This window comes from Hippoglossus stenolepis, chromosome 1 (genome assembly GCF_022539355.2).
Source record: "Hippoglossus stenolepis isolate QCI-W04-F060 chromosome 1, HSTE1.2, whole genome shotgun sequence".
NCBI classification, from domain to species: Eukaryota; Metazoa; Chordata; class Actinopteri; order Pleuronectiformes; family Pleuronectidae; genus Hippoglossus; species Hippoglossus stenolepis.
The window spans coordinates 17,078,943-17,105,272 of record NC_061483.1 but is presented as its reverse complement, the minus strand read 5'-3'; the positions used below and the strand labels follow the sequence as shown (position 1 = coordinate 17,105,272).

Here is a 26,330-nt window from a genome sequence, read left to right as displayed (position 1 = left end):
GGTTCCATATGCAGTGGTTTTCCGGGTGTGCGCTGCCATCTTGTGGCCGTAAAGAGGTATGGCAGCCAGAGTGAGATATTGCAGTGGTGATTAGTGTAACTCCTCAGGATGGACAGAACATGTCTGTGTGTGAGTGGAGGTGAAGAGCTCTACCGTCATCCTCTCTCTATATATATAAATAATATAATTATTTCATTATATATAATGTAATAATTATATTACATTATATATATATAATATAATAACCATCGGGCCAGTCAGTAGACCTGTACCCGCGTCGTGTGTCAGTGTGACCAGCAGGGGTCGCTGTGCAGGCTCAGCTGTGACTTTGGTGGCCACAGTTTTATCAGCAGAGGCGGAATTACTGACTCTGACCAGGAGGAGGACCACGGTCTGTAAAAACATCTACTGACAGCAGCGCTGACAGACCTGTGAACGTCACATGCACCTGGACGCGTCCTCCTGAGCTGGAGCGGCTGGATGTCAGAGCTGTGGCGGGGGGAGTGTGCGCCGCCCTGCGCCACACGGAGCTGCTGCTGCTGCTGGTGATGCTGCTGCTGGTGATGCTGGTGATGCTGGTGATGGATGGACCGAGCGCAGCGGAGCGATAGGGCGCATTTCTTAATTCCTCTCCCCACCTCCCACCCCCCCTCACCCACTCACAGCCCTGGACACGCGACGAGACCGCGGGACCCGCCGCCCGTGCCCCCCGCTCACACGCACACGCCAGGATCGATCCGATGTATTATTTACGACCCAAACTTCTTCTGCAACTTGTGCCCCGGATATGGCTCCCGCTTTGAGGAGTGGACGCGCGGCGGCGGAGCCCGGTGTGTGCCCGCAGCGGAGCACGGGCAGCGGCGGCGGAGGAGGAGGAGGAGGGGACGGGAGGCGCAGGTGGTGCTGGCGCGGAGCCGGTGGAAGAAGCGTGGCCGCAAACTGCCTCCTGACCGCGGGGATGCTCTCACTGCTCGTCCGGTGCGCTACGGCCGCAGAGGGTAAGCAAGCGCAAGCACGCACGCACGCATGCACGCACGAACGCACGCCCCTGGAGCTGTCTGCTCCTAAAAGCGCGTGCTGGTGTGTTGCATTAACCCCTGTCACATGCACCGTGCGCGAGTGGCTTTTATTGTGAAGAGTTAGAGCAGATCGGCTGCACAAAGGGAAGATGTTTTCTTTTGTAATCCGCACATTCTCTGCTGCTGGCTGCGTGATTCACAGGCTGCAGGGACACCGCACATCCAATGCTTTTATTAAGGAGGGGAAAGTATGCGTGCTCCATCGGGAGGAATCACAGATGAGCTCCGTGCACAGGCAGGAGGCTGCTGCTCTTTTGTGCAGAGGAATTTGCGCAGCCAGGCAGTTAGTGTCCAGCAGGAGGGTGGATTCCCTCCCTGACCTGCACTCACATGATGTGTAGTGCTGTGGGAGAGCTGCTGCTGCTGCTGCTGCTGCTGCGGCTGCTGCTGCGGCTGCTGATGGTGTTGAGGATTTGTGTTTTGCTTGTGTGTGATGTAACTCTCCTCTCTCTCTCTACTAATCTTTGCACCTGAGCCTGGAGCCACTCAACTCTTTTGTCTCACTGATCAGATTGCACTGAATCCCTGCCCCCTCCCCTCCCCTCCTCCTCCTCCTCCTCCTCCTCCTCCTGCAGATGGACTCATTATCTCTCCTCATGGTCTCATCTCAACTTCACCTCCCCTCTTCCCATTGTCCTGCATTCTGCATGTTCCACGGCAGAGGTTCATTACAGACGGTGGTGGTGTGTGATGAGGTGGGAGCTGTTGTGGGAATGCAGTGCAGCCACAGGACAGTCAGGGTTTCAGAGCATCTGGGTCAGCACAAATGACACACATGCTGTACCCACTCTGGCCGACGTAGCTGCCCTTCAGCCATGAACGCTCCGTCACCTTTCTCCCCCTCATGCACTTCTACATAAATGAGTGTGAACGTCTCTGTGCATCAGCACAATTAGAAATGGAACCGATCAGGAGTGTGTGTCTAACAGCGGCTCCGTCAGCCGCCTGTCCACGCAGTCAGCAAACTGTGGTGTGGTGGCTGTAGTCTCACCTCTGCTGATGCACTGCTACAGTAGCACAGTCTCCTCCTCCTCCTCCTCCTCCTCCTCCTCCTCCTCCTCCTCTCTGTCAGCACATCCATTCTTAAACACATGAGCTAGGCAGCAGCACCTGAGCTGTACAGTACATACGTGCTGGAAGAGTCATACCAATACATAGATTATTCAGTTCTGGGACAAGGACACTGTGAACCTGGACTGTTGTCATTACTGTAGGTAGAAGAACTGCTGTAGGATCCTGAGGTGCGAGTGTTCACTAGTCGACATGTTGCCTTTTAATTCTTTTAATTATTGGTTTGAAAAAAGGGAACATTTAAAAAAAAAAAAGGATCCAGACTTTTCTCATAGTCACACAGAGTATGTTTTCATTGTAACTCTATGATGGAGTCCAGTATGTTAATGGAGGAGCAGCAGCTCTCTTTACTCCTTTCTGGATTTGAATCGATTGATTGATTTGTTTAGGTGCAAACATGTGGGCTCACAAGACAAATTCAAAGAGATTCAATTTACATGACAGAAATTTCCTTTCACGACTTTGTCTTTGCTGTCGTGCATTTTCTGTAAATCCCACCAAAATAAAATCTATTTATTAAAGAGAAAGTTACATTTAAGATTTATAAAAATCATTTGATTATTTAACACTGGATTGTGAATCACAAAATGTGCTCAGTTGCCTTCAATCAGTGACATTTCAGGCTGTAGTTGATATAATATCCATCATGTCGGGGAAATCAAACTAGAGGCACCATTATCACAGTGGAGGAAATCTACACTTATAATAACTACTTTAAAAATGTTTATATTAGAGACCATTCACCGTCTTAGATAAAAAACATGATTGACAACAGACCTTAAATGATAAATGCAAGTTGACACTCACCCTCCTTCATACAGATGACTTAAAGTGTCATGTTCATGTCATGTGCTCATGAACTACTTCACACTAGAGCTCAACCAGCCGCTGATAACTAACAATACACTGCAGTGTAGAAATGCCAAAGAAGGTTTGCTGCCATTCACTTCAGTTTCCTGTGACCTGTTACATATTTTACAGCACTGACCGGTCAATGTTTCAGCCGTATAAATGTGCTGAAAATGAAACTTGGTCACAGTTTTTTAAATAAATCTATGGGAATACAATCAGATTGTTCATTCACGTCAAAAAATATAATCAGTATTAGCCAATTAATCTTTATTCTGCTAAATTTCACTGTCTGTATTGTTTGTGCTCGGCTGTGTCAGTGCTTATACACTGTGTATGTATTAGCGGACTCTCAGTTTGCTCCGAACAGGTAACGTCCAGACTCACAGTTTCCTCTCTTAATGTGTGGAGCCAGTACAACATGTGGTTTCTATGGAAACACCAATATTAACATTTCCCCCTCAAACCCATCTACATCAGTTGGAGTAGAGGACAGTGCAGGGTCGTATTCACGCAGTCAGATTGATTTTGAATTCTCTCACAGGATCTCTTGTTTGCTTTCTTATAAACGCAGCAGGAGGAAACGTGTCCACAGATCAGCTCCAGGACTCAACGAAGGAATATTTATTCCCTTCCTCTGACGTCAGCTCTGTTTACTCCGACGACGACCACAACAACCCGCCCGCCGCTCCTGAGTGCTGACAGCTTGGTTTTGATGGGGGTTAACCTCCTAGACCTCTCGCTGTATGAGATTCCATCCCTGGGCTTTTGCCAGTCATCACTTTCTGCTTAAGAATTCATTGAAAGGAGACATGACAGTATGGGATTCAAAACCCTGTTTCCTATTTGCAATGCGGTCCAGGGATTTTTTAATCCATAAAATGACTTTTAATGTGCATCACGTAACAAGCGAGCTGCACAACACGACTCTCTCTCTTTGGTTTGCTTCGTTTTTTCTTGTTTTCATGTGGTTAAGCATCATGCAGTTTTCTTCCCCTCCGTCTGGTTTAGCCTTTTCAGGGGTTGTCACGGTGGTTAATGTTCAAACTACTTCCAGGAATTGGTTTTAAAAATAAAGAGCCGTGACTCACTCTGGGGCTGATGACCTGTCTGCACCAGCTCTGGGTTTTCAGGTGCAAATAAGGGATGTGATTTTTTTTCCGGTTTATTGTTTATTTGCCTCGTTTCCCCTCATTGCAGTGATTTACTGTACCGTAGTTAATTATGTTGCGGGTGAGCGTGTCAGGAGGGCTTTCCCCTGTGTGTGTGTGAGTGTGTGTGTGTGTGTGTGTGTGTGTGTGCAGTCACGTGCTTTCTCCTGAGCTGGACCCTCGGCTGTAGCTCGTCCTGATGCAAACATTAGTCTTTGTGAACACAGATATGAAATTGATAACCGGTGATGTCCATGTTAAAGGATTGGTTTATATCCTATCCACAACTCTCCACCTGTTTTCTCCTGTGCGTTACGCAGATGTTCCAACAGGGAGACGAGCTCGGCTCAACATTACGTAAGAAGTTGAGTGACAGAAATGAAAACGCTAAAAGGGCAGGAAGCGATTGTTACCGAGTAATTTAAAATATATTTGTGCAGGTAAATGAGCTTTCATTATGACATCCCTCCTCGCTGTAGTTTACTCCCAGGATTCTTTCAGTCTGTTTCTGTCAGATCTTAAAGAAAGTCAGAAGGCCCAGAGTCTCCTTCACTGCTGTAAACACTTCTACAACAACATAGATACAGCGATAAGGAGACAGGCCGCTAATTAGTATTGTGGACCATCTGCCACATATTATCCCTCATATAGTTCAGTGCAATCAGGGAATATTGTGCTTGCAGTTTTGTGTGTGTGTGTGTGTGTGTGTGTGTGTGTGTGTGTGTGTGTGTGTGTGTGTGTGTGTGTGTGTGTGTGTGGGGGGTATGAGCTGTCTCCATGTTTCCCTCCAGTATCTCCCTGCACCTTTACGTCTCCATGTTGCTCCGTCTCTCCCCCCCTCTGTGTCGCCCTGTGTTGTGGACGTTAGGCTCTGCTGCGGCTGCAGATTTATTAGGACACACTGTATAATACAGCTCGCCGCTCCGCACAAGGCCACTGTTTAATCACGCCGGACCACAGCAGAGGAGGGCACCAGGGGCCGGATTCTCTGGGAAATTTAGGGCTCTCCAATCCGACGACCGCTATAAACTCCTGCTCTCATCTTTTGGATTAAATATAGCGCGACTGTCCAATGAATCTCTCAGATTTAGCTGACACAAGTGATTAAGATATTAAGGCAAATTAAAATTTGAAAATGTAAATCCACTTGCTTGACATAGAAGAACAAAACTTAGTAACTATATCAAAATGCAGACCAGATAAACAAACTTAGAGTAAACTGTCAAAAGATTTCGTCGGAGGACATGGTTTGTTTGAAGTCATCTGAAATATGTGCAAACGGATACTACCACTTATTTCTATTTTACAGAATAAGAAAGTTGAAAGTATGATTTGATGAAATCACTTTAGCTTAACTTCTGAACAATCACTGTGCATTCACGTGCTCCTCAGAAGGTCCCATTTCCCGAGTCGTTGTTCCGACTTTGGTGTGTTCATGTGCTTTGAAGTCGGAAAGTGGAAAAAAAAACATAAACGCTGAAAACAAAGCTTGTTGAATTTACGAGTTTAGAGCGTTTAAACAACACCTTGACATCTCTCTCCAATATTTCACAATAATGAAGAGCAATGAAAAAGGTTCAGGCTTGAGATATAAGACATAAATAATCTAAAACGTCTGTATCAGGTGCTTGTGACAGATGGACACAGTTTGCAAACTGACAAAAAGTTCTTATTAGAAGCTAGAGCTGATTGTAAATGATGGTAATTGTTTTTTTAAGTGATGACGTCAGCAACTCTGCAACTCAAGTTGCTGTTCCGACTTGATATGACGCTCATGTGAATATTTCCAGTACAGGTCGAAGAATTATTCCGACCCCATTTGAACGCCCAATGATTCAATGAGGGAATCAGGTGTTCACAGCTCCGACATTTTGCACACGTGTTTCCAGTTGTCCAGGCCGATGAGACTTCTGCTCAGGTTGAAATGTTCACTGCATTTCACCAGACTTCATGCAGTGTGATTTTAAATGTGCTATTTATCTCACTCCAACAGCTGCAGCAAAGCTCAGAGAGTCAGGGAGATGTCAATCACGTGTGGTCTGTGCATGCCCGCACAATCCTGAAGTGAGGTCTAATTAGCCCAAATAAGTGAAATCACCCATGTGGGTTTATCATGTCAGGACTTTTAGACGTTCCTTGACGCGTATTTAAAGAAAACTGAATGATTGGATAGGGCTCTTACGAGTTATTCCAGCGAATCACTTCTTGGGATTCACAGATGGGGCTTTGACTCCAGAATACATTATTAATATGTACATTTAAAAATTTAAGAGGGTTTTTAGCAGAAATGAACGAGACTGGATCAGATCCGAATTTTGATCTCTGCTGTGTATAAATGAGGGAGACAAGAGGGTGAGGAAGAGGGTCATCAGTCATATTTAATGGCGTCACTGTCATCATATCATATTCAGTCCACTTACAGATGGAAATGCTAAGTGTAGCTGTAGGCTTTGCTTTTTTACACGCATTCCTCTGTGGTCTGTGGCATTTCGGCTAATATCTTTTCACCTCTGAACGAGTGAATGTGAATCACAGAAGCCCAATGAATCCTGGGATACGTTTGCCTGAGTTGGATCCGCCGCTCTGAGCCTTCGTAGCTTGAGGATGAAGGGACGCATTTGTCGGCTGCATTTGTCGGAGTCTTCGAAACCGGACAGCCGCTCAATAATCGGTTTTCACTTGCAGCCTCTGAAGTATGCCGTCCCTCACACAGCTAAAGTTCAAATGTGTTCAAATAAATTAAGACTTTTGACATTTAAAATTAATTACATTCAAGTCTTTTCTATTGTTTCATAGCCAACCCTAGCATTAGCAGCTGTAACAGCAGTGTGTGTATACCCCTTGTCTTGTAAACGCAGGCTGATGGCTGAAGCTCTTGGCAAGCGACCATTACTACCATCTACTCCCGGCAAGTAACCATCCTTCGTGGCAGGGAAAATAAAGCCCTTTTCAGACATGACCTGCAGGTAAACTCCGGAAAATTGGCTACAGACTTTACCCGTAGTCTGCCACACATTCACAACACAACGCAGCGGGAGGTTCTCTGCACAGACGTGTTCACAACAGCATCAAATCCTCCGCATTATTCAGGCGAGGGGAGGAGCAGCCGGGTGTAGCAGACACAATCATGTTTACAGCAGCCCGACACTGTCGTCAGCTCCCATCGCCACAAACTCTCTTGACATCTTCGTTGGTGTCTTCTATGTGAATGACGCCACTTTTTCACCGGGAGATATTTGTTTTCATTTTGTTTTGTTTTTCATTTTTGCGTCTGTCGTGTGTTAGAAGCATCATCTTCTTTCATGTTGTCATTTGAGTTGTTGTTAACATAGAAAAATACAGATGAATGGGACATTGTTGGTCTGTGACCTCGTTTCCAGTAAGAAATCTTTTACGACCACAACCATATTGTCATGTAAATGTGGCTATGCCATTCTTTTCAGTACTCTAATTGGATTATATAGAAATTGAGGTTACGCTGGGATAATTGAACATGTGTCGGCTTCCAGTGGAATCACATCATGGTGAGAAAAATGTGAAATTTCTGTTTGAATAAAATTAAAAGAGTCTTACCAACATTCATTGAGCTTATTGTGTAAGGAGTTTTCTTTTCTGGTGGAACGCTTCATAGATTAACTTAGAATATTAATATTCTTCTTATCAATATTGGAATATCAGGTTCATCTTCCAGTCCTGATAGGAATTATTCTAAGGTTCAATTTATTTAAGAACTCATTAAATACAAAACTATCAAAGAGCAATGTCGCTGCATCAGTTTTTGCTCACAACTAACCCAGGACAGGAAGCGTCCCCATGTAGCACCAACGTAAAGAGATATCAACTGGAGTAAATTATGACTGGAACACATTAGTCTATAGAGAAGCCTCTCATTTTAAATCTCCGTGACATCACTGATTCAGTGCCTCGCTCTGATTTCTAGCTTTAGTGAGGCAGGTGGAGAGGGGAGGAAGCCAACGTGCCGCACAGACGACAGCATCAGCGAAGCATCAAAAGTCCTGGGGAAGGATAAGCTGAACTCAGAAAGCATTAAAGGAAATGTTCGTTTTAGAAGCCTATCTTATTAATCAGTAATCAGTCTGTCTTAGGATTTTAAGTCCGTCCTTCCGGAGTACAGAAGTAGGTTTGGAGCTCATACTCATCCACGTTGGAGGTAATTCTAATAACTTGTACAAACAGAGGAAAGTTGTGTTGAAGTTTGAATGCATGAAGCCGAAGTTATGTAAAGATACAGCCTTATAATTTGGCATAAATAAAGAACATTTTCCTTCTGCCACACACACCACAACACACAATACATAGCCTATTTAAATACACACTTTTATGGGCATTCATTAATCTATTGCAAGTCACATTTGTTTGATTTATGCTTTACCTTAAGCCTTAATATGAGACAGGCCATTCCCCACTGGGCCATTCATTACTGGGATGATCAGAGTGTTTAGCTCCACTGCCTCTGGAGAACTTCACAGATACACACACATACACACACTCCAGGTCATACCCATTTGTAGCAAAAGTCCAGTCTGGCAAGTTTCTGAGGTTTTCTCCCTGCATCCTCCGTGGATATCTTATTCATTTGTCCTCAGAGACTGTGTGTGTGTGTGTGCGTGCGTGTGTGTGATTTGTTTAAACTTGCCACTCTCAGCACTTTGTAACCAGCCGCAGTGAGGGAACATTACTTTGTTTCTTAAAATCGTGTATTGCATCAATATTTTTGAAGCTGAAATACAGCTCAGTACAATCGACCTGATATATTGCACAGGAGACCCAGAGCTCAATACTTAAACTATAAAAATGGATGTGTATATTTTTCCATCTACCAGCCAAACAAACAAACCAAATATAATATGATTTTACAGCACATACAGTCACAGTGAAATGCAGTCTGTGGGTGTGGGGGTGTTCCTGACCTTGTGTTTCCTTGTCGGCTGTGGCACCGTAATGCGTTACATACTAATCAAGGTCAAGAGTGTGTCCTTAGATAGATCGTGGTACTTCATGGTATACACACACTTACATCTCAGTCATAATATTGTCACCTTGGAGACAGGCCTCTCCTTGACGGTGGACATCATCATGAGATATGAATGACAGCCATTTAGCTGAGCACATTAAATCATCATAGTAGTTAGGACGGGGAATAACAGAATATCAAATTTATAAAGTAAGTCGTTAAGGAAGCAGTTTAAACCATGAATCAAGAAGCTAAACGCTAAAGGTATCAAGGTTTGTCGTCTTGTTTTCTTCCATAAAGAATAATCAGATTACAAGTGGACACAAAAACATAAAATATAGAGTGAGATGACAGGGGGGAAAAGATAAAACAAAGAAAAGTACCATCACAAAATTCAATTATTTCTATTTAGTTTGTCCATTTCCTCAAAGAAACACAAAAAAAACCAAAAGAACATTTAATATTTTTAATCCTATATCTTTATACTTTATAATCCATATGGCACCATAGAGGCAGTGTCTCCACTTTTGATGTGTATTGTTGTGTCCTATTTCTCATTCTAATGGAAAGATGCTACCTATAAGCCAAACCATTACTGAAACAACAGCTTCCATGGGAACATCCATCCTCTTTAAAGTATCTATGTGCCCCCCCATTAATCTAAACCTGCAGGATTCATAATCCCAGTCAAACACCCTAATCAAGACTGTTTTAAGATTTGGTATCAGATTATGAGTCGTCTGCCAACCAAATCGGAATCAGAGAACATTCTCACAGCAGATGGTCTCATCTGAACTCTGACTCTTCCTGCAGTGTGTGCTGTTTGTCCAGCCACATCTTGGACGGTGACCAGCAGAATCAATTAAAAAACATCCTTCCTTCTTTTCGCTACATTAAGCTTTTAATTGTCCCTTCAAGAGTAGTCTCTGCAATCTGCATTTTCTAAGTGCAGAAAAATATTTTGAAGCCATGCCCCAGATCCATTATATACATATATATATATATATATATATTACAAGTGTTATGACCCCATTGTGGCACAGAGATAGTATCTTACCTGTAGGTATTTATTGAAAAATGAGAGATTTGACTGTATTGTATAGATGCAGCTCTTTGTTGCTGCAGAGCTCGCGTTGCCGTTTGCTGCAAAAGCAGAGAGATGTAACACGAGCCTTGCTGCATGTACCACATCTGAAAAAAGCTGTTTATATGCTTCACTCGTAAAGCAGGCGAATTGTGTCCCTGCAGGAAGATTTTAAAGAAGTCACTATTTTATATGTATGCAAAGTCAGACAGGTTAACGACAGGAGCTGTGATGATCATAAATATTGAAATACAAAATGAGTAATCTCTGAGACAATTGTGTTCAACACGCACTGCATCGGCTGCATCATGCAGTTTATGCTGTGGCCTTGACGAGATGTGAAGGCTGCAGCCAGTGAGCAGGTTTACATTGGAAACTATCAGTTTTCCCTTGTGTCATATGCTACCACTGTGTGTTGAGATAACAGAAAGTTGTCTCTCTTTACTTCCCCACAACCTCGTCCAACCAGGCTTACGTCATTGTTTTCCAAAAGCTAAAGAACCGCTAACTGCATGACAGAATGCTTTAAGAACATAACGTTAAAGAGCACATATGACATCTCTTGATGGCCGTTGTAGCAACTGCCTTTAAAGATAATCTTCCCTTCTTTTCTTATTTTAATAACACATTTAACATTGTAGAAAGACTGAAGATTTTTCCTGGAACTTGAAAAATAGAACTTAATAAGAAACATCCTTAGTTCTGCCCTGACACAGTACTTGAGTCAAGGTTATCTATCTAAAAAACTATGTTCAAATGGAAACCATTACTCCAATATTAACCAGATTAGAATAATAGTCTGTTCTAACACGTAAACAGGAATCTGAATGAAATATTCTATGGGCAACTTATGTAAACGTCATACTGGGAATAATATCGTATTCATAAAAAGGCCAGTAGTCTGAATATTGTTGTCCATGTAACTGAGTCATTGTGTGGTACCGTAAACTGAAGCAGTCTTTGTCCATAGTGCCACAGCAGTTACTGCTGGCGTTTAATCCCTGGATGTTACATCTCAATCATCACAAAAAAAGGCTTTGTTGTGACCCAGCACTATTTGTAAAGGTCAGTTTGTGAAAAAGCAATGTCACAATTTCACGGCTGACATTAGTTTTTTTTATTGTGGGCCTTCTGCCGGAACAATTTTGGACAGATCATCCGTTGATTTTGCAACTTCCCATCATAGTTAGCATTCCTTTGTGGATGTAGAAAATCTGAAAAATGAAAAATCCATTTTCACCTTTTGGTTCTGTCTTCACACTCAGGGTCTCACCTCTGGTTTTCACTTTGCAACAAATAATCTCCTCTCGTTCTTAAAATTTGAACATTTGTAGGAGCTGGCCTGAGAAAAGACAGAAAACGATTGTACACATCTGCTAACTGTGAATATGAGCTCTTTGTTTTCTCAGCTGTTTTCTCACAATTACTGTGCTTGATTATACATTTTCACTCAGCTTAAGGGTTGTCACACTATTACTTCTAAATCATGTAATTGCATATGTCAGTTTACTACACTGGAGTGTGTAATCAGTCTAAAATTATATTGTAACAATAGAGTCAGTGACTCATAATAATTTAATGAAAGAAAAAACTGTGCTTGATTGTAAATAACTCAAGTGACGATTAAAGGGCTGTATGTGATGTTGTGGAAAAGAAAGTAACTGATTAACATATGACAAAACACTGGTGTAGTATTAAACAATGATTCAGATAATGATTCAAATACCACTTCTCTGATCTGAATATCTGTTAAATAAGCGTGCAGGATTTCTCATCAGTATTTTCATCCTCGTTGTAAACGTGATGGGAGGATGTTGTATGGCGGCCGTCACGCTCGTAGCTGCACTGGCCGCGTTGTGTTGTGTTGAGCTGAGGATACAGCAGAGGCCTTTGTCTGAGAGCTCATCCATCACGCTGCCTGCTGGAGTCGGCGGCGGTGGTGATCTCTGTGTTTGAGTGTCAAGGTTGAATATTTGATCGCTGCGGTGTTAAGCACCAACAGCGTCGGTGTTGTAGCTCAAACGTGTTGCTGGATCTGGTGTTCAGCCGTCGCAATCTGCATACTGTTATTTTTATTTTTATTCTCACCTTTTATATCTTTTACGTTTCCCCTGTTCTTCTTTCTCTCTGTGCTAAATGTTCCCACAAAGGGAGGTGTGGTGTGAACCAGTAAATGTTGTTGTTCCTTTTCCTGTTTTCTACGAAAGAAGTGGATAAACTTCAGCCAATATTTCAGTGAAACAGCACATTATGTTCTCTTGTTTGACAGCATTGCACTGCAGGATAAAGATATGGCCATTTGAACGTTTCCCACTGACTCACCAACACTAACGGAACATTACCAGTAGTCTAATTATTGAGTGGTGGTCTCCAGTGTGGGCACAATGCACCTGCAGAGATGCACAAGTGAAGGCTGTAATTTCCTTTACAATTTGTACTATATCATCATTTTCTCGATGAAAGAAGTTGAATCTTTTGGTCAATAAAATATATGTAAAGTGAATAATTATGAAAAATGCATTGGACAATTTTCCAGTGCAGGTTGAAACCCAAAGATATTCAAGTTACAATAGTAATGGATGAAGAAAGGCAGCAAATATTCATGTCTGAGAGGCTGAAACCAATGAAGTTTTAGCATTTTTTAGTTAAATTTGTAAAACGGTCCATTCATTATCTGCTAATTGGCCTTATTAATGGACCTAATGAGCTGTTTAGGTCTAATTTCAATTTCAACACTTCCAAACTGTATCCAGTGTATAAAGATGTATATTGCATTACTGTCCGTATTATGTTGAATAAAAAGATTTAAAAAGAGAAAAAATCCCAAATCCTTTTAAATCCTAAAATTCCAGGTAAACCCTGACGTGGTGGTCTGTCGCTGCTGCTGGTCGTGACCCCAGGTTGTTCAACATTGTGATTGTGTGACCTGTGTTCATTCTTGTGTTTGACTCAAGTGTGGATCTCAGAGGGGATCATGGAGGCTTAACAGGCTTAACCCACCTTGTTATCCCTCTTTGTCCTCATCCCTCCATCCTCGTCGTGCCCCGACGAACCTCCGCTGCACACACAGACCATAAATACGGTCAGGGCCGGCATCTGCTCGGTCTCATACGTTAGTGGTTGTCAGTGTCGGGGTCTGGTCCTCTTCTTCTTGTTACACAGATGTGGAGGTTGTCTGCCATACAGTCGTATTATTGTGTCTATTTTAAATATTTTTCTTTCATTTGTGCTTTTTCTTTTGAAATGTTGAAAACATTCAGAGCACCCTGCATCAAGCTCAGCTTTAGGAAGGTGAATGGTTCCAATGGTTCCTGTGGTAAACAAACTGATTCGTTTTTGTTGTGTCACCTAAGATCATCTCCTTTTGCATCCTGTTTATGTTAATACAGTTGACATGGACGACATGAATTATTTATGGTTGTGACAGGATCACACTGGTGTTATTTGCCATCTGCAGTAAATGCAGAAGAGAAATTTGCCTCAATGACACGGTTCTTAAAATTAAAGGAGCAAAACATCATGAGCTGAGATTTACCATAAATAACTTATTGGTACAATAAATGCAGATTAATTAGTACTGTTACAATTAAGAGCTGACTGCTTTTTATAAACGATGCTCTTCTGTGTTGAATTTTGCAGGAAATTCTTTAACAAAAGGGGAAAGGAACATTTTAGTTGTTTTTCCACACCTCTACCCAACAGTGATGATAGTTTTTTTGTGCAATCCTGTTTTTCTCCAGACTTTACTTCACCGGGGCCACAGCAGCAATTGTATTGATCTGTTATATTGATAGTTAGAACTGTGGCAGCATCTTAATCAGGTTGCTTGATGTCAGTGGTGGAATGTAATTTAAGATATTTACGTAGTACAATTTTGGGGGTTATATGTCTACTTTTTGATTATACAATAAATAGTGATTTTCTGTCTAAAATTCTGTCAATTCCAAAAACCAGCTCACAATACCTCTGATTTATATGGAGAAGGCCGACGCCTAGGTTTGGAACCACTGGACTAAAATAATAAATTGTATATAAAGTAATTTAAAGTATATAAATTAACTTTAATCTATCACCACCTCAATGAGCTACAGCAAAATTAAAGATAAATAATTTCATATAGAATTTGTACCACAAAGACGTCCTAGATTATTATGATTGTTTTCCAGAATCGAACAAAGCTTCTCCTTGTACACAGTCCCATCAGCTGCTGCGTCACTATCTGGTGTCCTCCACTGACCCCCACCTGTCATTTCGCACCCACTGTCGTAATCCCCCAGACCCATCACAGCCCCAGCATGCAGCTAAACTCTCACACTCATCCCTCGCCTTCTCTGATATGCACGACCCCAGGAGACGGCCACCAGCTCCGGTTTGATACAGTCCCCTCTCTCGCTGTCTCTCTCTGTGTGTCCAACACACACAGTGTAAGTGTGGTGGGTTATACCAGGACAAGACTTTATCTAAAGTGATAGTTGGAGGAGCAGTGACGTAAAGACTATTCCTGCAGATTTATTGGACATGTCTAAGATTATCAGGTTTGGAGGTTTGTTAGTTTATTAATATGCACATATTTAAAATCAGGTTTGCTTAGAAGATTAGAATTATTGATATAAAACAAATTATGCTTTTGCACAATCTCAGTAATAAAGCCTTTCTGTTTCTGTTTTTGTAAAGAAACTTGGATGTATGATGCTTCCATGGCAAAGATATTGTGTGTGTTTACCTTTGCTTTTATCTGTGGCTCCACCAGTCGCTCTGTCTGCTTTCAGCCCTGACAGTTCAGAGGACGGTGCTGCCTCCGGGTGCCGTGCTGAAGTGAAAGATGACTGGTTTTTAATGGGACCGGGTTTACCTGCAGAAACCGACTGAGTCCTCTGACATCCAGTCATCCTGTCTCCATCTGATCACCCCGAGCCTCAGAGGAATATTTCAACCTAGAAATATTTAAAAATGTTCATATACCATTAATCCAGATGTCCCTTAACCAATCTACCTCGAATGTCAGACATAATTTGAAATAATAATATTACATGTATTATAATAATCTCATAATTTCAAATTGTTGAGGGGTAACGGTAGCTTGATATAACTGTTTTCAAACGTATTATTAATGTTTGCAGGATTAGCGGTTTGCTGAACAACATGCAAAGTTTTATTCAGTGAGGTAAAGATATTTTAACATGTCATCCCAAATAAATCATACGTTCTTGACTATAATATTGAGAGGCAATTCTTTGTGCATTCAGCGGTATTAACACATCCATTAGATACAAATAAGTGACAATAAATAAATAAAATAAAAATTAGAACACTCTACAATTTATAAGCAGTGGATTAGAAATAAATAGCATTGGAAGCATGATAGGTATTAAATCACACAATTAAATTGAAAGGCCAATTGAAATTAAGATTTTAAACACAAAGAAAAAATATTTAAAAGGCCACTGAAATATCTAAATGTCTTTTAAAGGAAAATCTTTGCTGGTAGAACTTACAATATTAATTGCATTCCCTCTTGATTTCATAGCAATTTTCATCATTTTAAAATAACATCTCTCCTTTATGTGCTTTATGTGCTGCACTTGTGATGTATATGTAATGAGATGCAGTGGCCCGGAGACAACCCAAGACAAGTTTCCCCTTTGGGACAATAAATTATTCCTTACCTTGAGTTACCTTAAGTTACCTTACCTTACCTTACATTACTTTACCTTTCTTTAGCTTAATTGACCTTATCTTACCTTAATTTACCTTTCTTTACCTTACCTGATCTTACCTTACCTTATTTTACCCAAATTTACTTTAACTTAATTTACCTTACCTCACCTTATTTTACCTTAATTTACCTTACCTTACCTTACCTTACCTTACCTTACCTTACCTTACCTTATCTTTCCTTACCATACCTGTCTGACATTTGTTGTATTGAACGAATTTTTTATGTTTTGCTTGTGGACAAAACAACTCAAATTCAATCACATTCAAGGAAATACCAACAAAAACTTCAAACACATACAGACTATGAAATTTGCTCTGAACATAATTTGCCTGAACTCAAAATAGAAATTACCCTTATTTGACTTCATACACTGCTGACACTACAGTTTATTTTATTTGTATTATTTCATTGTCAGCATTTGTCAGTTTTTGGTCTGTTAATTATCAGGTGTTGAGGATTATTTCTGTCCGTTTAACAATATATGAAAAAAACATCCAGGCATTTGGCTCATTTTCATGGTCATTCACACTCTTGCATCATTTTTATTATTTCTATACAGTTTTTACCTGCTGTGTTGTTGATGTGATGGTTTACTTCAAGGACCTGACCGTCGAGCAAGATACATAAACTAAAATGCTCTTGAACCATCTTGCATTTATTTGGGTTCACGTGTTGCCTCCTAATGAAACAATACATGTCCTTATGTCTCAAGTCATGATTAGTTGAATGTATAATCTTCAGTGTGTTTGCTGGTGGAGCACAGTAAAACCTGTACAAGATGGACCAGGACTTATTGTACAGTAAGAGAAACACAGATACGAAAGCTCACTTTATTGTTTAGTCAGCAGTGTTTCCACATTTAGGAATTTAATCACTTCATTATCTCTGGGCTCGTTAAACGCTCTTGTTTCTATATTTAGCCATTTGCGCGACTTCATCTCTCACATAATACAAAAATACTGTTAAAGTGCTGAGTGTCCACAGTTGTTCTGGTTTGTTGTGTCTATACCCTTCATTCACTGAACGTTCTCACGTAATGAAGCACAGAAATCAGTTGGTTCTGCTGCTTTTTGTCCATTTTTTCACCAAGAGGGTTTGAGCCAGCAGGAGTTTGAGCCAGCAGATATATGATCCCTCATGTGGGAGTAGAGAGAATGTGTCCCCTGTCACCTTCCAAAAAGCTTTCTAAACGCCCTGAATAATGGCTCTCATGTGTGTTTTACTGAGCCAGTGCTGCAGAGGAAAACATAGAAACACTCCATTGGAACATTTTCCTAATAGAGACGCAGCTACAGGAATAAATGGCTGAAATACCAAGTGGTGGGCTATTTAGAAATGACAATGCCCCAGTGATAATGTAGCTACCAGAGCCATAGTACTCAATGTGAATATGTCTGCTCATTCAATCACTTTTCTCTGCCTTTGCTCATTGTCGCATTTTAACACACACACACACACACACACACACACACACACACACACACACACACACACACACACACACACACAGGGACAAGGACAGTGGAGAAAAGCCTTAGCGAGCAGTAACAGGAGAAGACGGAGAGCAGCAACCTAAGCCATGAGTACAGTGTCCTGAGCTGCGTCAGGACAGAAGTGTCAACATGTCAGACTGAAATGGACGAAGAGCCTTAGTGTCAGTGGATTTGCAAATTGTAATCTGGAGTGAGCGAAAGAAAGAGAGAGTAAGACAGAAAGAAGAAGGAACAATACACAGCGTGAGATTCCTCAGCTTCACCTGAGTCAGTGGTCTGTTGTCCAGTGCTTGTTTTGTTTGGTTGGGTGGGAATGCATTTTTTAAATCCTTAAATTCTGTATTGGTTTTATGGTACATTTAGCAAAAAATGTAAACGAATGTGCTTATTGATGAACTAAGTTTTGATATAATCCTTCACATTTTCACACGGTGCGCTCTACAGAACAACACAGGTAAAAAAGGTACTTAGACATCTGACAGTGTAACCTTGTTTGGCTTCTTTTCCGAGTTTCTGTTCAGTCAGACGTCTGTGGGCAGGTCGCGTTACGATCACGTACGGCTGACTGACGTATTGTAGCGAGTCGATTCCTCTCTCTCACTCTCATTCCTCTCTCTGAATCATTTTCCCTGACATCTTTTTGAGTTCATGGTCTGTGAGAGATGTAATTCACGGCTGTTTTGTCTCCCTCTCTGCACTAAAGATGCCAGGAGACTGTAAAGAGCCTGTAGAAACTCCTGCAGGTTAAACACTGGCCACAATGGGATGTAAAGAGCTTGTAAATAATGCAACAGTGTTAAATACCATAGTTACAGTCGTCTGCCAGAGATTATCTGATGTAATGAATTAACGTGTTGTTTTCTGAGGCTGTGATATATTTTTTTGACTTATACTCACATTATCCAAAATGTTTCCACCAATGTTCAAGCCCAGAGAAATCCACAATCTAATTCCAGGTATCGAGACGTTTCAGTTTGGTCGCCTTTTAATTGCGTCATATTCGCTTTACCCGTCTCTGGTATAATTTCTGCTGCAAATGACATAAGATGAAGGAAAAACACACTAATAGCCAGTTAGCCAATCCACTGTTTGTATTGGTCACTCATAAAGGATCATGATTATTCATTGTCGTTTGCTGCGCAACGTGAATAAATCTTTATACATGACCTAATCCATTAACACAATTTGTGCCCAGGTAAATTTTCATCAGCAATGGTGTTGAAGACTCCCATGATGCCATGCTGCTTCAAGACTTCATCAAACTGAGTCTTTTGTTATTGCTTTGATACGACATCCCTAGCGGCCAAAGTTACATAGTGTACACTTAAATAGGATTTGTTAGTGTGTTGACACTTCATTTAAAGGTTCAGTGTGTAGGATTTAGTGACATCTAGTGGTGAAGTGTCATGTAGCAGCTGAATTACCCCCCCATGTAAGAGAACATGTGGTAGCCTTCAGTTTAAGGTGTTTAGTTTGTCCAGTCTGGGCTACTGTAAAAAACATGGCAGCCTCCGTAGAGAGGACCCGCTCCTGACGTAAATACATAGTATTTAAATATAAAATGCTAATTCTGGGGTAAAGAAAACAACAATTTGTACAATTTAGATGAAACTAACTAGTGAAAAAAATCACTGGGATTATTTTATATTCAATTTCTGCCAATAGATCCCTTTCAGCTTAATCTTACACACTGAACCTTTAAACAAATGCATCATCTGTATTTAAGCACTATGAATCCACGCGACAAACAAATTGTGTTCCTTGGCCTAACTTCAAACTTACTTTTCTGAAATACCCAAACAAACAAACAGATAATCTGTCAGGACGAAACCTTTCTGTAACCTCCTCATCAGAGTCAGTGACTTATGATTCAGTGACTGACCATGAACAATTGTCTGCACGCTTGTGGGGTTAAATGTCTGCTGGGCTTTGTTCCAGACAGCTCATGCATGTTCAGCCTGCTGTGCTGATTACACCCTCTGTAAATACATAAATTCATAAATCACATATTCCTGGATGCTGGTGACATCCTCATTCCATCCACACCGTCTCCTCATCAGTGCATAGTATCACAGATCACTGCTAACCGCTCCTGCAGCCCTGCATGTACATGATGCCGCAACACGTATATCCAACTTTAAACTGCTCATTTAAAATTCTCTCCTCGCAGACTTCTTCTTCTTCCATCCTCACGATTGAAGCGCTTATTTATCCCTTTAATAGAACAACAACAGCTCACAGCGCTTGTATATGCTCCTGCCATCCATAAACAGGGAGAGCAGGAGGGACTTCTCAGGCTTCTCCCGAGGACGCAGCAGACCGGGCTCCTTGAAATTTGCTTCTCTGCTCCCGGGGTTCCATCCACATCAATGTTGAATTGTGCTCTCTTGTTTACCATTTTTTGCACATAAGAGAAGCAAAACAGCTCAAAGCAAAAGGAGAAGCAGTGTATAATGCGAGTGGAGCAGCAGGATCCCGGGCAGTGTCATGTCTGTGTCCTGGCAGCTCAAAGATAGCGCCGGCTGCAGAGGGGGGAGAAATGAGTGTGGAAATGAGGTCTCTGGTTTGTGTGTGCTGGTTGCACAGGGATGAGACAAGTGAAGCTCTCTCTTAACAAAAGAACTTCGCTAAAACCAAACCTTTTATTGATCATACATGCTTTAACTCTTGACATAAATGTATTAAAAAACTTTATTTCATTTGTTCGCACTTTTCATTGAGGCTTAATTATGATGAAATATTCAAACCAAAGACAGGAAAAAATGTTATGGACTATAGCGCATGTGGTAGGGCAAGATCTCTTATGTTATTATGAGAAACTGTGGCGGAACTGTAAATAGAAATAATCAAATACAGTCTAGATAATTAATGCGAAACACTGATTTACAGTTGAGACTAACTCACGATTGGTCAAGCGTGTATCGACAGAACCTACTGCAGCTCTATCAGTCTGCACTGTCTCTGGCTCCAAATGCACAAGATGGCAACTTTCGTATCCGGGATATTTTGGCTTCATTTCTGGATAGTGGGAGGAAGTAAAGACGCGTCATTAATCTTTATTTACAGTCTATTGTTTGCACTTGAGTTGTGTTTGCAGTCACCAATTTCTTACATATTTCCTTGTTCGCATTTTCTTTTGTCTTCAGGTATATTGAAAAATGTCCATCACAATCCAACATCTAAAAACTGCTTGATTCGTCCAAACTATCAGCTCAAAACCTCAAATATATACAACATGCAGTGATGTGTTACAGACAAAAAAGGTGAATTTTCACAGCTCAAGCTGAGCCTGTGAATATCTGGCATAGTTTGGTTTGATAAATGATCCAAACAATTAAAAAGAGCTTTTGTTTCACATTGTAGTTGAACAGCATTAGTAGCCTTTAATAGAACCTTGTAATATGTGCAACATAATGTGACACATTCTGTTATTCTGCTTACAAGATAAAAAACCTCATGGTGTGAAGAATCATGTCCAGTGTAGAGTAGTTTTCCTTCCAAAGAAAAAAATGATTATTTCCTTTTTCATGTTCCACTACTTAACCAAACTAATGTTCTTCTTTCTGTAGTCTCTCTTGAAGACAATTTATTTTTTCATACCCTCCAGCCTTTCTTATCACCCCCCCTCTCTTTCTTTCTCCCTCTTTTTATCTGCACACCTCATCCTCTCACGTCCATTATCGAAATCATTCCATATGCTCAACTCAGTCGGAGCAGGTGGCGAACCACAGGTGGACCCGGCACCTCCGCTCCGGCCTGGCTGCCGTCCCGCGCACCCAAATTCATGTCGCCACGCTGAGCAGGGGAGGGACGGGAATGGAGGAAGGGAGGGGGGTGCAGGACGGTTCTGTTTCATGTTGATGACCAGGTGGTTCAACTGAGTCACCTCGTCGCGGCCTTGAGGCAGGACGACACGAATCCTTTATGTTAGAGCTCTTCAGTGAAAATACATTTCCCCTCTTCCAGCTCTTTGTTTTTTATATTGCCGGTTTTCAAGAACGGATTAGAAATTGCGGTATTGCAATTTCACTAATCACATTTTAGCACATTACTGATTTATTTGAAGAAAAGGAATTAAGTGGGATCATGAATGCAGCACAAAGGGTCTGTCTTTAAGAGACAAATACTGGCGGCGAAAAATTCTGTGATTTATTCGTATGAAAACCAATTATAAGACGCATTATGCCAATTTTCTGGGATAGTGGTGACATTTAAGAACGTGCAGTTCGATTGAATTTGTAGGCGTTAGATTCTGTTACACTTTTCATTTTATGTAACTGCAAATATCTGCAGACGGATGTTGTACAGTGCCAGATGTGTGAGTTCACTGCCTCAGGCGAGTCATCATGTGTGTGATACAGAAAGCATGGACTCTGCAGTATGACATCACCCAGAATACTACTCTGTATGTTCAGTTATGTATTTATTTAACCAAGAATGTAAATGTATTGATATGTGACTGTCCCGCGTCTCGTTGCTGAACAGGTTGTTTGTCCCTAAACTCAGTCTGACTCCTGCTCATGTCTCCCTGACGCTGAAGGAGTCGTGTGCGAGTGCTGGCTGGATACACTTGAGCAGGGGAATCATGCTGAGGGGGTGGGAGATGTGATAGGACTGCAAAGTTTTATAAACGGATAAAAGAAGCTCTGTTGGTGTCAAGGATTTGCTGAGAATAAAAGGGAAGACGAGGACAGGAGTGGATCAGAGATTAGAGACAACTCCACGTTAGCTGATCACCTCCACCATCTTCATGATCCTTACTCCATATCATATTCCTCTCTACCTTTTCACTGAAGCGTCATTTCTGCAAAGGTCAGAACAGTGTAACCATGAGTCCATTGTGTGTTTTCAGAAGCAGCGTTAGATTGGCTATACTTGAGCACTCGGCTGACATCTCCTGAATAATTCTATTTGTTCTACTTTGAAGATTGTCTCTTTGTCTCTCCTTTGAGAATCCATGAATGTGTGCCCTTGGATCACGATCAGAGACTATTAGAAAGATGTGTTTACACTTCTAAACCTGGTATGCGAGTAGTGTTTACAAAATGCGTTTCCCTCGGCACTAAGATGATTATTGGACAATAGCCGATTAATTGTACCTGAAAGTAAATGTGTTAAATTTCACAGTTTATCTCACATGATTAGAAGGGATCCTAACCACAGTCACAGATGTTAAATGGTTGATTGATTTACCGTTTCATCTGTCGTCTTGAGATATGTGAATCCTTTGCTGACATGCAAATGAATGAACATGAGTTTTGCTGTATTTTAACTCGAGTTAAAAGGACAGAGCATCAACATGTAATTTTATGAATTTTTAGGGTTTACAAGTCGTAAATATTTTTTCAAATAATGAATTCATTAACCAATGATTTATTGATAAGATTTTAAGATCCAAGACAATGATTGTCCTCTAAAAATTGTTATCAGTTTCATCTGAAGAATCCAGCACAGGTTTGGTTCTGTTCACAATATGCGAACCAGAAGTTGTGCTGATGTCACATTATGCTCATATTCAGTGTTGATAATTTCAATATAATGGTTCTTCGTAAAATGGTGAAGGTATATTAGAGATAAGTATGACTTCAAAATAAAAGTAGCCCTTTTTTCGTCTTAATAAAATTGTGTCGTCTCCCTGTCTCTTCTCTTAACAGAAAAACCCACCTTCGACGCCTCTGGCTCCTTGTCTCTACCGAGCGACCCCACAGCCACAGCAGCTCCCTCTCGCCCTTTGACTGACCTGTCGGCGGTGGAGGTGGTGCCTTTCTCGGCCGCTCATTCAGACGGTGACTCAGAGTCGGAGGGGGGAGGTTTATCGGGGCAGCCTGCCTTCTCCTCTGTCTTAACTGTCATGGCAGGAACTGTCAAGCATCCAGTGAGCCTTGATCAAAGTAGAACCTCGCCGACTGCCACCAGGGACGAGACACACACCACCCAATGGCCTTCACATAGTTTCAGCCGTGGCTCAGAGATGTCTTCCTCACTGTCGTATGCGGGAGATAGGATCCCCCCCTCCGGCTCAGGTCTGACGTCTCACCAACACAACACACAACTTGTGGCTGTTTCATCACCCGTCTCTGAGCCATCGCATGTCTTCTTTATGGATGGAAATACGAATGTCTCATTATTTTCATCTTCCTCAGCATCATCTCCTTCATTGTCATCATTAATGTCATCACCAGCTCCATCCACTTACTCTTTGTTGTCGTCTCTACTCTCCCGGTCATCTTCCACTGAGTGGATAAACAAAGCTGCATCGACTCAGGGTGAACGGATTGTGTCCAGCCCTGCTCCTGCAACAGAAACAGCAACGTTATCACCAGCGAGGCCTCACGGTTTGACAGACAGTTTAAAAACTGCACAATCCACCACTCCTTCAATCGTAGACCTACCAGCTGCACAGAGACTGCAAAGCACAACAACCAAACCAGCACACTTTGCAAGTGAAAACAGTGATGAAAATAGCAATAAAATAACCAAAAATGCAACATACTCATCAGCAGATCAAATCTACGCAGAAAGTGGAACATATAGTAACTCAAAGGTGATCACGACACCAGCAACCAGCACACATACATCATATTCTTCTCCTAAACATGGACAAAATCCTTTAAAGGCTTTATACAAACTCACTCAGACGCAGCTCCCAGGTACGAACTCTGTATCGGCCGATAATCTTACAATTAGCACCTCATTTCCCTCTAACCAAGAGAGTCAAGCTGTTCAAACGCAGCAGGGAGGTTCACAAAATCCCACATCAGCACTGCTGTCTGCCCAACCTAACGGCTATTCAGTTTCTAGTCATGTCACACAGCAGATGTTATATCGAGCAGCATATGCGGAACAGAGAGACACAGCAGCGGTCGATAGTCATACTTTTGTTCACAAAAGCCTTAGACATGCAGTCACGTCACCTCCCAGTTCACACACTGTATCACCAGCGGTGCCATTCAGACCATTTTTAACCATTTCCTCCGAGACTGCACCAGGTAAAAAATCTCTCTCTCCGACCGCAATCACGGAGCCAATACCTATCCGCCCTGATGCGGTGTCCTCAGAGCCTGCATCTAATAGCAGTGATTTAGTGATGGCAGCGGGTCACAACAGCGCCAGGGCTCCTGCCATCAATATAAATAACAACCAGGGAGAGGAAGCAGGAGCAGAGCTCAAATCTATTTCCACTCAAGCCCACCAGAATAATTCACTTTCATCCACAGAGCGCAGGCCTGAGTCCACCTCTAGTTCAATCACCAGAGCAGGAATAACCTCCCTCACACCAGAGTCAGGTTCAGTTAATTTACAGAGTCAAGACGTCACAAACCTTCAACAATTTGTAACACAGAGAAAGTCTCCTAGTGGCATAACTCAGGAGCGTAGCAGATGGACGACGCTAAAGATATTTTCCTCCAACAGTAAGTCAGTGTCTCTTTCTGGTCCACTGATGCCAGTTAGGTCAGCAGAAGATACGACCCATAAAACCACACATGGAAGTTTTTCACAGTCCACTGAGCCTACATACTCGTTTTCCTTATATCTCAGCCACAGCCCAGATCCCAGCAACACTAAAGATGACAGTAGTGAGGTTAATTTTGCAGAACAAGCCTCATCATCATCCAAAATAACCTCCTCGGAAAGACCCGGTCAAACTTTACAGCATTTTCCTAGAAGGTTTTACACAACATCTGGTCTGATGCCATCCTCTGATAAATCTCAGCAGAGATCGTCCTCAGGTGAAGTCTCAGCCTTTAATTTAAAAACAGAGGGAGCTGGCCACAGTAAACTTTTGCCTGAGTCCACCACTGGTCCGATCACCAGAGCAGGAACAGCCTCCTTCACATCACAGCCAGATTCAGATAATTTACAGAGTCAAGACGTCACAAACCTCCAACAATTTGCAACACAGAAAAAGTCTCCCAGTGGCACAACTCAGGAGCGTAGCAGATGGACAACGCTAAAGATATTTTCCTCCAACAGTACATCAGTGTCTCTTTCTGGTCCAGTGATGCCAGTTAGATTAGCAGAAGATACGACCCATAAAACCACACACGAAGGTTTTTCACACACGAGTTACAACAACACTAAAGATGACATGTTGGTCGGTAGTGAGGTTAATTTAACTGACCAAATATCTGATCAAACTAGATCTTTACAGCATTTTCCTCACAGGTTTTATACAACATCTGGTCTGTTGCCATCTCCAGATAAATCTCAGCAGAGATCATCCTCAGGTGAAGTCTCTGCCTTTATTTTAAAATCAGAGGGAGCTGGCCACAGTGAACCTTTGACTTTCGAGGTGCAAACTTATGCAGGAAACAGTAAATCCTCACAGGAACCCACCGCACACACCTTATATGCTGAGAGCCTTCACAGAAACACAGCAGAGAGTTCAGTTTCTCCATTATTCAATGAAAATGAAGGGTCCACTGTAATCAGAGATGCCACGTTTTACATGAAGGGTGAGTTCACTGCAGACCTTCCAACTCTCATGACTACAGAAGGTGTTTTTATGTTAAATAAAGGATCTCCCACTCCATTCCCTGCTTCTCCAGAAACGATAAATGCTGAGCTAGGACGTCTTATAAGCCTTTCTCTTAAAGACGACGTGAAAGTCACAGGTCCTTCCTCTTCCCGGTCAGAAATCACCACAACGCCGAGGACAAACTCCTCTCCTCACACTAGAGTGAGCAGCAATAAATCAAAGTTTCATTTCGACAGACAGACGGCCGTTCTCTCCACCGCTTCCTCTGCAGCAACTACTTCCTCCAGTGACAGACAAAACAGCATTGAGGCGGCGAGCGCTATTTTCAGCTCTGGCACAAAATTAATGGCACCATATACAAAGTGGAAAGCCACAGAGCCCGGGCCTTTTCACAGCGGCGCTTTTCACTCAGAAAACACATCCAGCGGCT

At 41.9% G+C, this 26,330-nt stretch overlaps 1 protein-coding gene across 1 annotated transcript in view; it reads left to right on the top strand.

Moving 5' to 3' along the window:
* The first annotated feature begins 381 nt into the window (after positions 1-381).
* Positions 382-26,330, top strand: part of kiaa1549lb (KIAA1549-like b) — a 60,269-nt gene continuing 34,320 nt past the window's right edge. Inside the window, exons 1-2 of the mRNA XM_035154394.2 lie at positions 382-998; positions 23,076-23,444. Of these exons, the coding sequence (XP_035010285.2) occupies positions 788-998; positions 23,076-23,444 (580 nt within the window). The 5' untranslated portion in view covers positions 382-787. The remainder of the gene's footprint in view (positions 999-23,075; positions 23,445-26,330) is intronic.